Consider the following 14,817-nt stretch of genomic DNA (forward strand, 5'->3'; position numbering starts at 1 on the left):
CACCAGGACCAGTCTGACCACTAAAGGAAGAAACATGCTTACTTGTACTCCCTTCTCTCTTCAACATGACGGCCCGATACTTTAATTATCACTATTTTCTTCTTCGGTATTTACGGTTCTTGTGTGACAAAATTAAAAAAAATTAAAGAAGAACATTGAGAGATATGAGATATATTCACAACACCATATTCACTGTTAATACGCGTCTGCGGCTAGGCTACCCTTTGTCTTACTGTGTACCGTTATGTGTTACCTTCACGCTCTAGGCCCAGGAGAAATAGCATATCTGCACAGTATAAACATATTGGAGACCTGAGTTGTGTATACATATGCCAAATCAATTACTATTATTACTGTGTAGATTTAAAGAGCAGGTAAGAGGAACAGTTGAAAGTTGATGGAGTTCTACACAGCCCGCGGGAACCTCTTCACACAACACTATATGCAGTACACGACACACCCAGGCCACTCCTCCCCGCCTAGTCTCTGCGTCCGTTGGGTCCAAACGCTAGCCTGACAGGTGAATTACACCTTTCATCATAGGCACAAGTTGTAGACGAATTTTGGTACCAACAGCGACGATAACAGGGAGGCTTCACCACCTGGATTGGAGAAGGAACTGAACCCGCCTGGACATGGTAGGAGAGGCCGAGGAGGAAGCTTGAGGCCAGCAACACCGTCAGCGTCAGGAGAACCTTCATGTTGCTGTGTGTCAGGTGCTCTTGTAACCCACCAATGCTGTTTCCCGGTAGCTTATATATCCCGCACAGGAGGGGGGCGGGGTTATGTGCACCCTAGGTTTTATTATACTGTAAATGGGGGAAATCCCCAGACAAATTCCTCACGGCAGCAGAAGCAGAAAGAGAGGCAAGAGGGACTTGAGGTGGGGGAGGGGGGGATTAACAAAGTAACATTACTACTTGGTCAGAAAAAAGTATCTTATGTGTGTGTGTGTGTGTGTGTGTGTGTGTGTGTGTGTGTGTGTGTGTGTGTGCGTGTGTACAGGTCCAGTTTCACCACAATATGCACACACACGTGGTATTCTCTCACTTTTTTCCCAGAACCAATAATGACAGGGACAGGTATAACACCAGTACAGGTAGAACACCAGTACAGGTAGAACAACACCAGTACCGGTAGAACAACACCAATACAGGTAGAACACCAGTACAGGTAGAACAACACCAGGACAGATATAACACCAGGACAGGCAGAACAACACCAGTACAGGTAGAACACCAGTACAGGTAGAACAACACCAGTACCAGTAGAACAACACCAGTACGGGTAGAACACCAGTACAGGTGAAACAACACCAGGACAGATATAACACCAGGACAGGTAGAACAACACCAGGGACAGGTGAACAACACCAGGACAGGTAAAACAATGCCAGGACAGGCAGAGAACAACACCAGGACAGGCAGAACAACACCAGGACAGGCAGAACAACACCAGGAAGGTAGAACAACACCAGGACAGGCAGAACAACACCAGGACAGGCAGAACAACACCAGGACAGGCAGAACAACACCAGGACAGGCAGAACAACACCAGGACAGGAGGCACAACACCAGGACAACACAGTACAGGTGGGAACACCATACAGGAACCAGGACAGATATAACACCAGGACAGGCAGAACAACACCAGTACAGGTAGAACAACACCAGGACAGGCAAGAACAACACCAGGAAGGTGAACAACACCAGTACAGGGGAGACAACACCAGAACAGGAGAACAACACCAGGACAGGTAGAACAACACCAGGAAGGTGAACAACACCAGGACAGGCAGAACAACACCAGGGAAGGGGGTGGTAGAGAACAACACCAGAACAAGAGAACAACACCAGGAAGGTGGGAACAACACCAGGACGGAAGGCAGAACAACACAGGACAGGACAGGCAGAACAACACCAGGACAGGCAGAACAACACCAGGACAGGCAGAACAGACAACACAGGAAGGTGTGAACAACACCAGTACAGGTGAGACAACACCAGAACAGGTAGAACAACACCAGAACAGGTAAGAACAACACCAGGAAGGTAGAACAACACCAGGACAGGCAGAACAACACAGGAAGGTAGAACAACACCAGTACAGGTAGAACAACACCAGAACAGGTGAACAACACCGGAAGGTAGAACAACACCGGGACAGGCAGAACAACACCAGGACAACACCAGGACAGGCGAACAACACCAGGACAGGCAGAACAACACCAGGAAGGTGGGAGCAGAACAACACCAGGAAGGTAGAACAACACCAGGACAGGCAACAACACAGGACAGGCAGAACAACACCAGGACAGGACAGAACAACACCAGGAAGGTAGAGGACCAGGACAACACAGGACAGGCAGAACAACACCAGGACAGGCAGGACAGGCAGAACAAGGACAGGCAGAACAACACCAGGACAGGCAGAACAACACCAGGACAGGCAGCAACAACACCAGGACAGACAGGCAGGCCAACACCAGGACAGGCAGAACCACCAGGACAGGCAGAACAACACCAGGACAGGCAGAACAACACCAGGACAGGCAGAACCACACCAGGACAGGTGAACCACACCAGGACGGCACAACAACACCAGGACAGGCAGAACCACACCAGGACAGGCACAACAACACCAGGACAGGTAGAACAACACCAGGACAGGTAGAACAACACCAGTACAGGTAGAACAACACCAGTACAGGTAGAACACCGGTACAGGTAGAACACCAGTACAGGTGAGAACAACACCAGGACAGATATAACACCAGGACAGGTGGGAACAACACCAGTACAGGTGAACACCAGTACAGGTAGAACAACACCAGGACAGATATAACACCAGGACAGGCAGAACAACACCAGTACGGGTAGAACAACACCAGGACAGGCAGAACAACACCAGGAAGGTAGAACAACACCAGAACAGGTGAGAACAACACCAGGAAGGTAGAACCACACCAGGACAGGCACAACAACACCAGGACAGGCAGAACAACACCAGGAAGGTGGGAACAACACCAGTACAGGTAGAACAACACCAGGAAGGGTAGAACAACACCAGGACAGGTAGAACAACACCAGGAAGGTAGAACAACACCAGTACAGGTGGGAACAACACCAGAACAGGCAGAACAACACAGGACAGGCAGAACCACACCAGGACAGGCACAACAACACCAGGACAGGCAGAACAACACCAAGGTGAGAACAACGCAGCACAGGTAGAACAACACCAGGAAGGTGAACAACACCAGGACAGGTAGAACAACACCAGGAAGGTGAACAACACAGTACAGGTAGAACAACACCAGAACAGGCAGAACAACACCAGGACAGGCAGAACAACACCAGGAGGTAGAACAACACCAGAACAGGCAGAACCACACCAGAACGGGTAGAACAACACCAGGACATGAGACAACACCAGTACGGTAGAACAACACCAGAACAGGCAGAACCACACCAGAACAGGTGAGAACACAGAACAGGTGAAACCACACCAGAACAGGTGGAACAACACCGTACCAGGTGGGGAACAACACCAGGAAGGTAGAACAACACCAGAACAGGCAGAACAACACCAGAACAGGTGACAACACCAGGAAGGTAGAACAACACCAGAACAGGCAGAACAACACCAGGACAGGCAGAACAACACCAGGACAGGCATAACCACACCAGAACAGGCAGAACAACACCAGGGAAGGTAGAACAACACCAGAACAGGCAGAACAACACCAGGACAGGCAGAACAACACCAGGACAGGCATAACCACCAGAACAGGCATAACCACACCAGAACAGGCATAACCACACCAGGACAGGCAGGAACAACACCAGGACAGGCAGAACAAACACCAGGACAGGCAGAACAACACCAGGACAGGCAGAACCACACCAGGACCTCGCGTTTCTCTCAGGGTCACCTTGGCTTCTCAGCGTCCAGTCGTGAGGCCCGTACAGCGTAGATAGGAGCCTCTCTCTCTCTCTCTCTCTCTCTCTCTCTCTCTCTCTCTCTCTCTCTCCCTCTTAATTTCCTGTGTTGTTTTTGTTTTTCTTTATTCTATCTTGATCTCTTTTTATCTCATTAGTTCCTATTTTATGTGCGTCTTTTTGTCATATACATTCTGTTTCTTCATTTTCTTGTTGTCTCTCTGCTCTTGTTTCCATTTGGTTTGTATTTATTCAGTTGGTCACTCATTAGCGGTTGGGTTGTGAGGGAAACGCGGAAGGGTGAGAGGGAACGAGAAGGAGTTACACCGAATGAGAGGTATGAGAGGGAATGAGGAAGTGTGGGAGGGAGTGGGGTGTGAGTTGTAGGGAGTGGGATGTGAGTTGGAGGGAGTGGGGTGTGAGTTGTAGGGAGTGGGGTGTGAGTTGGAGGAGTGGGATGTGAGTTGGAGGGAGTGGGGTGTGAGTTGGAGGGAGTGGGGTGTGAGTGGGAGGGAGTGGGGTGTGAGTGGGAGGGAGTGGGGTGTGAGTGGGAGGGAGTGGGGTGTGAGTTGGAGGGAGTGGGGTGTGAGTTGTAGGGAGTGGGATGTGAGTTGGAGGGAGTGGGGTGTCCTTGGGTGAAGATTGAAGGGTTGCATTTGTGATAAAAAAAACTGGTCTTACCTGTTTCCACAAGCCATGTGTGAAGGTCAGCGGTTGTCAGTATACATTCCTACAGTGTTTTCTTTAATTGCTGTTTGTCTGGAGAAATTACCAGTTAGTGTTGGTGAAGGATCCCATTTATGCCTACCAACGCAACACTCCACTACCTTACACCACCACCACCTACATCACCACCACCTACTCCACCAACACCTACTCCAACCAACACCCACGCCACCACCACCACTACCACCACCACTAACACCTACACCACCACCACCACCCACACCTACGCCACCACCACCACTACCACCTACACCACCACACCACGCCACCACCACCACTAACACCTACACCACCACCCACACCCACGCCACCACCACTAACACCTACACCACCACCACCACCCACACCTACGCCACCACCACCACTAACACCTACACCACCACCCACACATACGCCACCACCACCACTAACACCACCCACACCTATTTCACCACAACCTCCTTCATCACCACCACTATCACCACCATCAATATCACACCTGTATCTATCTTGTTTTACTATAATTAATAAAATCTGTGTAGGTATACCTGTTAATTAAAGGTGTATACACATTACCTGTATTATCGTATCTGAGGTAGTGATAGTCAATGAAAATACAGTATAATATATTTGACACGACCGGCATGACAACGACAACATCTGCTACCACTACCGCCATCTCTCCATAAGGCTCACTCATGTTACCACAAGAACAGGACTTTGTTCCGCGTTGAATTCTACCCCAGGAGCACTGTATCATATTTTACTTACCTATCATAAGTGTTACCTCCTTCCAAAACGTCTCCTACCATAATCATTATCTCCTACCATGTTATTCACGCCTACCATTGTCTCCAACCACAGATGCGGGTGATGGTGGTAGTGACGATGCTAGTGGCGGTGAGTGTGAGTATGGCAGTCCCTCAACACAACCTCACTGGAGTGGCCGAGGGAAAACGACTTGTGCAGGAGGTGAAAGGTATTTAAATCCATCTGGGTGATTCATCATGAGAAACGAAGAGATGACATAAGGATCAATCAATCATTTAAAGTACTATCCTTATATCTAAGGGTTGGAGACCACAGTCCTCCACTCTAAACGTGTTCGGGCTGCCTTTACTAATCCTCCAAGATTTTGCATCTCTCTGGGAAGCCTTCCCCTGGCCCTCCTACCATCAACTTTGCCCATTAATATTTCTGTTATTATCCCCTCGTCCCTAATTATATGACCAAAATGTCTTATTTTTCTTTTTCGCTACATCTTAGTCCTGGCCATACCTAACATTTAAACATCCTTTTCCTCAAAATTGCCAACAGTGTGTAACAGAGACGTGACCGATCGCCCAAGCGGCTAACAAACCAATCAGTGATGAAAAGGATAAAAGTAAAGCATCGGTGCTATTATAATATGCAGTATACCGAGCTGGAGCTAATATATATATATATATATATATATATATATATATATATATATATATATATATATATATATATATATATATATATATATATATATATATATATATATATATATATATATATACAGTACTAAACTAAATCACACTAACCTTTATTGTTGAAGACTCCTTTCAGCATCAGAAATCCTTGAGTCGCTGGTAAGTGGTAGTAGATTTATATCGGATAGCTAGACCACAACACAATAATTCCTATATTTTCTGTTCACCACTAAAAAAAATATATATATCACTGCATTCTTCATATTAATTTTGTTCTACAGCAACGTTTCACCTTTATACCCTTATATTTTTTTCCTAGTTTGGAAATGAGACATTTTCTAAATATAGTAGGCTCTCTCTCTCTCCCTGGCGCACACCCAACACTGCTCGGCCCATCTTTTTACTTTTACCTTCATCTTCTTCACCACTGATCGGCTCGGTAGCCACTTGGGCGCTCGGTCACGTCTCACTAAGTTATTACGAGTTGATTTTTTTTTCTTGGTACAACTCCAAGTTCTCTTTCAGTTTAGTCACCTGATTATAATAAATATAAAGATTTGTACCAAAATACACTGTCGTACATGACGTCATTAGCGTTGTTTTGTGAAAAATCAGACGTTGTTTACCTTCACGACTCGTGATAATAAACACGTTTGGTGGATCACGAAACAATAGTGCCAATCTCCACCACACTTGGGACACTACGGAAGTTTGCAGAATACCATGGCCCTAGAAAATGACAATAGTGGGAACGTTGTCAAAAAAATATGTTAAATGGTTTGCACTTCCGAGACCGCACATCCCATTAGCAAGGAAGACTTAACGTCACTGAGTCACTGACCATTTAAAAGAGACTTCCACTGATTGGCTATCACGTGCAGGTGAAGTTAATAACATTCCGCAAAATTAAAACTCTTTAAAGTGTACTCGAATATATACAAAATCAATAGAAATTTCCCTGGTTGTACTCTTATCAATTCTTAACCATCATTATTATTAACAGAGGCGATCAGTGGTGAAGAGGATAAAAGTAAAAGTAAACATTTCAAGGAATACGTCCATGAAAGGTAAGCCAAGGAATTACTTAACTTTACCGCTGTTCTTTAATATAATAAATAAGAACAATTAGGTACCCACAGAAGATGTAGTAATGAATAAATTATTTAGTTACACAGAATTATCTTAAATTTACTCACAGGAACAGTTGTTATGCGTAAATTAGTAAATTACAGAAATTAGTCTAAATTTACTCACGGGAACAATTAACAATAATGTCATATCAATTAACACGACGTCTTATTAATATTCAGATGACAGAGCTTAACTTCATTCATTTGAAACACTGAACAGAAATTTTATTCATTTTTTAAGTATTCCACTTATTATTCATTATATTTCACCTCTGCTACTGTCTTGGCTACACCTGCTGGTGTGTGCATTGTTATCTTGGCTACTTCTGCTATGTACACTGTTATCCTGGCTACACCTGCGGCTGTGTAGGGAGGGGGAGTTTGACCTGATAACGCTGATACACCTGCTGGGATATTCAGATGAAGATATCATCAGGTGAGAGTTGCTGCTGATTCAGTCAGACTTATGTAACAAAACCACGACACCCACTCAGAACTTGTATCTATCTGTACTGTATAGTTGACCTCTACCTACCATGTGTTCGCATATATATATATATATATATATATATATATATATATATATATATATATATATATATATATATATATATATATATATATATATATATATATATATATATATATATATATATATGCGAACACATGGTATAAATAATTATCGTTAGGATCCCTCACGGTAAAAAGTGTTGCCATCTTAGCGATTTTCTCGCTGAATCTAGATGTTTTGACCCATCATCTAGCGGGTAAATTTGCTGTCTAGCTGCTAGCATTTTTGGGGCAGATTTAACTGATGTCTGGCGGATTTCTAGCGGTCTTAGTTATATAATTATACTTGCATAAGTATAGACAGTCAGTGGAAGGATCTCACTCTTGTGAAGTGGAATGAAGTTTCAAAAACTTTCCTGTTTTGGAATGAAGTACATAACTACATGTACGCATCATATTGTAATCCATTCAAGGAGTTGGCAGAGTTTGCTTTATCAGTTCTCGTCATACCCCACTCTAATGCTGAAGTAGAAAGGATATTCATCCAGTTACATATAGTGAAAAATAAACCGCGTATTTATACGGTTGGTCTGGCTCAAGGAAGTGAGGTGTGAAATGTGCGGGGCCAATCACCGTGCAGTTCACGAGAGAGGCCTGCTGAGCTCGTCGCTGCTTGGGAAGGCCAGAAATCAGTGAGCAGTAGTACTCCTGCGTCCGCACCTGAGACTAGTCTTGATGTCGCTGGGGCTTCTACTACCTGTAAGCTGATTGACTGGTAAGCGAACGGCAGGTGATCAGTCGGCAATTGTAGGGGAGAGTATCCACTACAACATGCCCACCGGTGTGTTAATTAGCTATACTTCTATGTACTATACTTTCTATATTTATCATTCTATCTATTTATATATATATATATATTAATCAGTTTAATTGTCTATATATCTATATACGGTGTATATAAGGAGAGTAACATGCTATTATCTGCAGTTACAATCTAGCAGGTTAGGGGTCAAATCTAGCGGTGTTTGGAGTCTCATGTAGCGGGATGTAAACTTGTAGATGGCAACACTGATGAGGCTGGTGTTTACTAGGCCAGCAGCAGAGGGTCAACAGGGCTCAAGACTTGGACTAAACTTATACATTAGTCCTTCACTCCAAAATGAAAAGACCATATTTCCAAGAGAGAACCTTGCCTGACAGGGTTGAAAAGGTATGTGGGTTAAATCATAATCTGAACTCCCTGAACAGGACGCTGAAGCATGCTCACGTAGACGAGACTCATCGAAAGTCACTTACTGAGAGGAAATTAGATGTTTGGTGCTATGATTTTAGGCAGTGGATATTTTGCAGTGATTGGCTTAACTCCTACTAGCGCTGTTTTACCGTGAGTTCGCTCTCATTGGCTAATTGTTCATGTGAGGGCAAACTTTTTCGGAGTGAGAGTTGTGAACTCTTGGAACAATCTACCAGAGAGTGTTGTGACGGCACCGAGTGTGAGCTCTTTCAAGACCAGACTTAACCAACACTGGAGCAGGTTCAGGTACATTCAGGAGCCGGTGCATGCCCAGTACTTGCCAACAGTGCGTGACAGAGACGTGACCGATCGCCCAAGCGGCTAAAGAGCCGATCAGTGGTGAAGAGGATAAAAGAAAAGTAAAAAATGATAACCTGGAACAACGCGACGACTATATTTGACCGTGACTGGCAGCATTTGGCATTTACTTACATAAGAACATCAGAAAATAAGGAGTCTGCAATAGGCCGGTTGACCTGTGCATGGCAGCTCCTTTCGAGAGTTACTACCACGCTCTATCATCCATGAATCTATCTAGCCTCCTTTTGAAACTTTCCAGAGTTCCAGCACTTGCTACAAAGTTGCTAAGCTTGTTCCACTCGTCAATCACCCTATTTGTGAACCAGTTTCTTCCTATCTCCCTCCTAAACCTAAACTTATCCAACTTAAATCCGTTGCTACAAGTCCTATCTTGTTCGGATACTTTAAGAACTTTATCTATATCTCCTTTATTGATTCCTTTCGCCCACTTAAATACTTCTATCTCCCCGCACTCTTTGTCTTTCTAGGGAATGCAAGTTTAGTTTATTTAACCTATCTTGATATGATCGTTATGTAGCAATAAATATATCTAACCATAATTCTGTTGTGCATGGAAATGGTAAAGGTGTAGAAGAGGGTGACCACCAGAAGGAATTGTCTGAATTGGATGAATTTTTTTATACACATTAATATCATGATATTGAACACAAAAATGGAAACGACAGTGCATAAGATCTAATAGAACCTGACAATATTTATATTTATTCTATCCCGCTTCACAATTCTCCTCCCGGCGCCATTTTTATTGTTTACCTCGCTGAATCCCTCATCAACAGATGTTAACTAAATATGCTTCCACTTATTTCTCCTCGCCATTGCTGATGTATATCAGCCTCAATATTAAGGTACCGTAAGTTGTTTAACACATAAATTAACACGATAATGCATAGAATCTAATAGAATCTGACCTAACATACCCATAGGTTGATATGGTATGTTACAGTTTGAGGGTCTTGTGTTTGCTGGAGTCTTTGTACCCTGTACTTATTTATGTAATTTCATTTGTTTATCACATCGAAATCAAATTTCAATATACAATACTGTACAGAGGTACCAGATATGTTTAGAATCTTTGTACTGACACAAAAATTAGTAAGAAGTAAAAAATTTTTTTAACCATTTCCTTATAAAATCCCGGTGTTTAGTTTAATTTTCTCAACATTGGATTCCTTCACCTCCCAATTTTTCATAAATTTCATTTTTTTTTTTACTTAAAGCTGTTGTTTATGCATGTAAACATGCATGATTTACGATTAATAATTTTTTATATTTACCTTACAGTATATATCTGAGAACAACTATGTTGATGTGGAGGACATGACAGAATACTTAATAAACAATTATCGTGAATTTCGAGGGAAAAACAAAAAGGCATTTATGAAGAGCGTTGAGAGAGGTAAGATTGTGTTAATTAAGTGATACATATACATCATCATTAGCTTGTGGGCTGACTTCCCAGGGTTCTCAGTATTGTACAGTATCTCTCCACCTGTGTGCTCCAGTCACTACTGTATTGCTGTTCACATGTTTCTTGGTTGGGCCAGTGTGGTGGCTTAGATTTATATCTCGAATAACTTCAGCCTACTGACTTGATTTTTGTGTGGGTTTCTTGGTCCATAAGAATCCTTTCTTGGTTTTTACCAAAAGCAAGTTGTTAGTTTATGTTCTAGGACACTTGCCCCTTGCAAATGTCCCCATACCATTTTATTTCTCCAGTAAGAAGTGTTAGTGGTTCACAAATAGGAGTATTGAACCTTAATACATTTTACCATTTTTTTTTTATATTTTTCTGAGTGGGGGGATTCTTGTGCCAGAACACTTCACTCTTAAAGCGATTTTAGAGATTTAGTGTACAAAATATGTGTAAGTAAAAAAAAAGTTAGGGTTTTGTGGGTAAATTTTAAAATACACTACAGTATCATGTAGCTGTTACTCTGAGTATACTGTATTGAGAAGAGAAGAAAACTAATTTGTTATGATTCTTCCCTTTATTTTGCACAGCCTATGAGTGGCAGGTGTACTGTCATCAACAGACTGAAGAAGACACTGATTGTGTGGACTTAGTGGACAGTGATGGAGGTGGTGCAGATATCATGGAAATCAATGAACCTGAGTCTCCAGTAAAGGTTAGTTTTTCACACAGTGTACTGTACCTACTTCAATTTAATGAGTTTCACATTAACGATTCATCACAGTAGCGACAGTAATAATATGCGGGTTCAGGTACATTCAGGAGCCGGTGCATGCCCAGTATTTGCCAACAGTGCGTGACAGAGACGTGACCGATCGCCCAGGCGGCTAGCGAGCCGATCTTTTGGTGAAGAATATAAATGAAAAGAGACGTGACCGATCGCCCAAGCGGCTAACAAGCCGATCAGTGGCGAAGAGGATAAAAGTAAAAAAAAGTAAAAGTAACACAATAACGATCAGTAACCCAAATTTATAGTCACTCTGGGCGGCCATCTTGATGACATCAGTGAGTAGGGTGGTTTGTTTTGATCAGAGCGTGTGAACGAGAGGTGTGGTGTAACCTACTCAGTTATGTGACAGCGTTGCATAACCTCTCTACCTGCGTGTGATCTGTTAGATGATTTACCACTAGACTTCACTGACTTTGAGACTGAAATATCAGTTGGTGGTGAAGCAGCACAGTGTGGAGCCAGGGGGCACTAACACCACTCCCCTGCCTCAGATGACACTAAACAGTCTCATTAAGCAGTTCAATAAGTGTTAAAAGGTTAGTTATTATTAGTTATTAACTACACCTGCAGTATTGATGTGTATGACTAATTTATTGTAATTTTTTGTGGGGGTATAGGGGGTGAAAGTGTCTGAGGGCTGGTAGCAGTTGACCCATTTACCATGTAAACTATACTCACCACATTAACGATTTTCATTCTAACGACCGTTTTCATGGTACCAAGTATTCATTAAAGTGAAGTATTGACTGAACTGTAGTGTGCACACAGAATCAAGGTGGTGTAATGTGGAGATAACTCTTCATAGCCTTGGTGTCCTTCTGTGTTGTTTTAAAGCTTACAGTACAGCATTTTTGTATTCAAGTATTTTACAACTTTATATTACTTCTCAATCCTTATTTAAAAAAAGCTAATATTTTGCAAGCCTTAGATTAATATGAAGATTAAGGATGCACTTTGTATGCTGTATGCAAATTGAAGATAGGACTAAGTGTGTGCGGGATGATGCTACTTGTTTTCTTAGGCTTGTTCTATTGTTTTATTACCATATTTTACAGCATACTGTATAAGACACTTTTGGGTCTCAAAATGGCAAAAAAAAATTCACTCCATGTCCTATATGTGAAGATGGTGTCTTCGGCTAAACTCCTGGGCAGGCAGAGGCAGCTGCTTGGGGTAGATAATTTTAATAATGAATATACTGTATGCCATGAAAACAATACAGCAAAAACAATAGCACCTTCTATACCTTCTAAATCGTCCTCTCAACCCATAACTGGTAATTAACGTTCAAGTACGTCATCGCCGATGTTACTGTCTCTGGTCATTCATGTACAGGTACTACAAAGTATTTTAAATATACTTTTCCTGCATCTTTGAAACTGAGTCTAGTTACCATAATTTGTTGGCTGGTGGTGTCTGCCATCATCCGTTACCCGGAAAATCCCGGGGATGAGGAATATTTTTTCCGGCTTTGAGAGAGTCGTCTCGTTACCCGGAAATCTCTCGTTACCGGAATTGCTCTGCACAAATTGGTCAGGCTAATGGAGATATCTTTTATGTAATACAGAGATATCTCCAATTAGCCGGAACAATTGGTGCAGAGCACTTCTGGGAATGAGAGGTTTCCGGGCAACGAGACGACTCTCGAAGCCAGAAAAAATCCCTCATCCACGAAATTTTCCGGGTAACTAAAAAATGTTCTCAAAGGTTTTAGAATGATGCATTATTTCATCTCTCAAACCCAGAAAAAAATCCCTCATCTCCGGAATTTTTTTTTATTTTCCGGATACCAGGTAAATGTTCTCAAAACTTTCCCGAAAATGTGCCCCTTGAAAAATCGTTCCCAAAGCCGGAATTTTCTGGACAATTCCTGCTTTGGGAATGATTTTCCAAGAAAATTTCAATTCCGGCTATTGGAGAGATCCAGGTTTGAGGGATTCAGGTTAAGGAGGGATATTACAGTGATCTTTTACGGCATAAAGTAAGTCTCAGCAATTAATATTACGGTGATATCCCCATTAGCCGGAACAATTGGTGCTGAGCACTTCCTGGGATGAGAGATTTCCGGTTAACCAGACGACTTTCTCAAACCTGGAAAAATTCCATATCCCCGTAATATTTTCGGGTTACTGGAAAAGTTTCCGAGTGTCTAAACTAGACCTCTTGCACACACAGACACTAGCCCACTTCCCCAGAATGTTTCTGGGTGCTGGGGATGTTTTCCTTGAGTCTAAACTACCGGAGTCCGTAAGTGTAGTTCTAATGAAGTTAGAAACTCCATTTCTTTACTAAAATAATCCAGAATAGTTTTTCAAAAAGTTTAGTAAAATAAATATATTTGAAAATTAAAAATCTTTATGATATGAGCATGACAACATGGGTAAGATATCACCTGTTACAAAAGTGTCCTGGCAGCAAATAAATGAATCATACAGAGAAAAGTGTGGCTCCTTGCTCTATTTAGTTGACCTTCTGCTGTCCATTCCAATCGGTTCTGATGATGCTGAACATGGCTTGAGTCAGGTCAAACTCATCAAGTTTCATGGCAGACTGGCGCAATTGCTCACCGATGACCACTTGATCTCATAGTGGTCTAGATGCAGTTAGAATGTGCTAGCAACTTCAATCCAGAGCAAGCCATCAACAAATTTTTAACAACTGGGGCTGCCGTGTTGATGGGTATAACCACACAGATGGCTGCAGCACAGAGGAAGTGCTGGATGATATTGAACAATTGGATGAGGAGCATATACAGAAACTAATTGACCAAATACAGTGAAGAAGAAAGCCCTCAGTTACTTGCAGTTACACATACATAGAATACAGTAGTTTCTTAGGAGGATCTAAAATTGTTTATAAATTTCAGCTACCTGTAATTATATAAAGTAAACAAGGAAACTGATTATCCAAATTATAATAATATGTTGTTCATGCCAGTGTTTACAATTTGATTATAATTTACCTTTTGCTATGTCTTGTAAAATTTTAGAAGGGCTAATAAGCTTTGGGAAGGGCTTGTAACTATGTATTTGGTTCTGTATTAGCCTGGCTAGCTACCTGTAAAAAAGGGCAAATTTCTACCCCTGACACTGAACACTTTACTAAATAATTTGATTGGGTGTTATTAATTAAATTCTTATACAACTGAAAGGTGTGTAGCATCTGGCTCTACCTGCATCATTATTAAACTGAGTCTTTCTTATAGTGTTAATTTCACAACCATGTTCATTGATTTGTTACTTCCTCTATAAACAGAGA

The 14,817-nt window shown here is 42.2% G+C and overlaps 1 protein-coding gene across 3 annotated transcripts in view; it reads left to right on the top strand.

The window, feature by feature from the left end:
* Positions 1-5,524: 5,524 nt before the first annotated feature.
* Positions 5,525-14,817, top strand: part of LOC121858643 (nuclear valosin-containing protein-like) — a 32,560-nt gene continuing 23,267 nt past the window's right edge. The window contains exons 1-3 of one of the 3 annotated variants that reach the window (XM_042355178.1): positions 5,525-5,625; positions 10,640-10,754; positions 11,360-11,484. In XM_042355178.1, the coding sequence (XP_042211112.1) occupies positions 10,676-10,754; positions 11,360-11,484 (204 nt within the window). In that variant the 5' untranslated portion in view covers positions 5,525-5,625; positions 10,640-10,675. Of the gene's footprint in view, positions 5,626-8,378; positions 8,519-8,802; positions 8,954-10,639; positions 10,755-11,359; positions 11,485-14,817 lie in introns of those variants that run through there. The other 2 variants (XM_042355177.1, XM_042355176.1) reach the window with 2 other exon arrangements.

Source organism: Homarus americanus, unplaced genomic scaffold (genome assembly GCF_018991925.1).
Source record: "Homarus americanus isolate GMGI-L3 unplaced genomic scaffold, GMGI_Hamer_2.0 scaffold74, whole genome shotgun sequence".
In the NCBI taxonomy this organism is placed as follows: Eukaryota; Metazoa; Arthropoda; class Malacostraca; order Decapoda; family Nephropidae; genus Homarus; species Homarus americanus.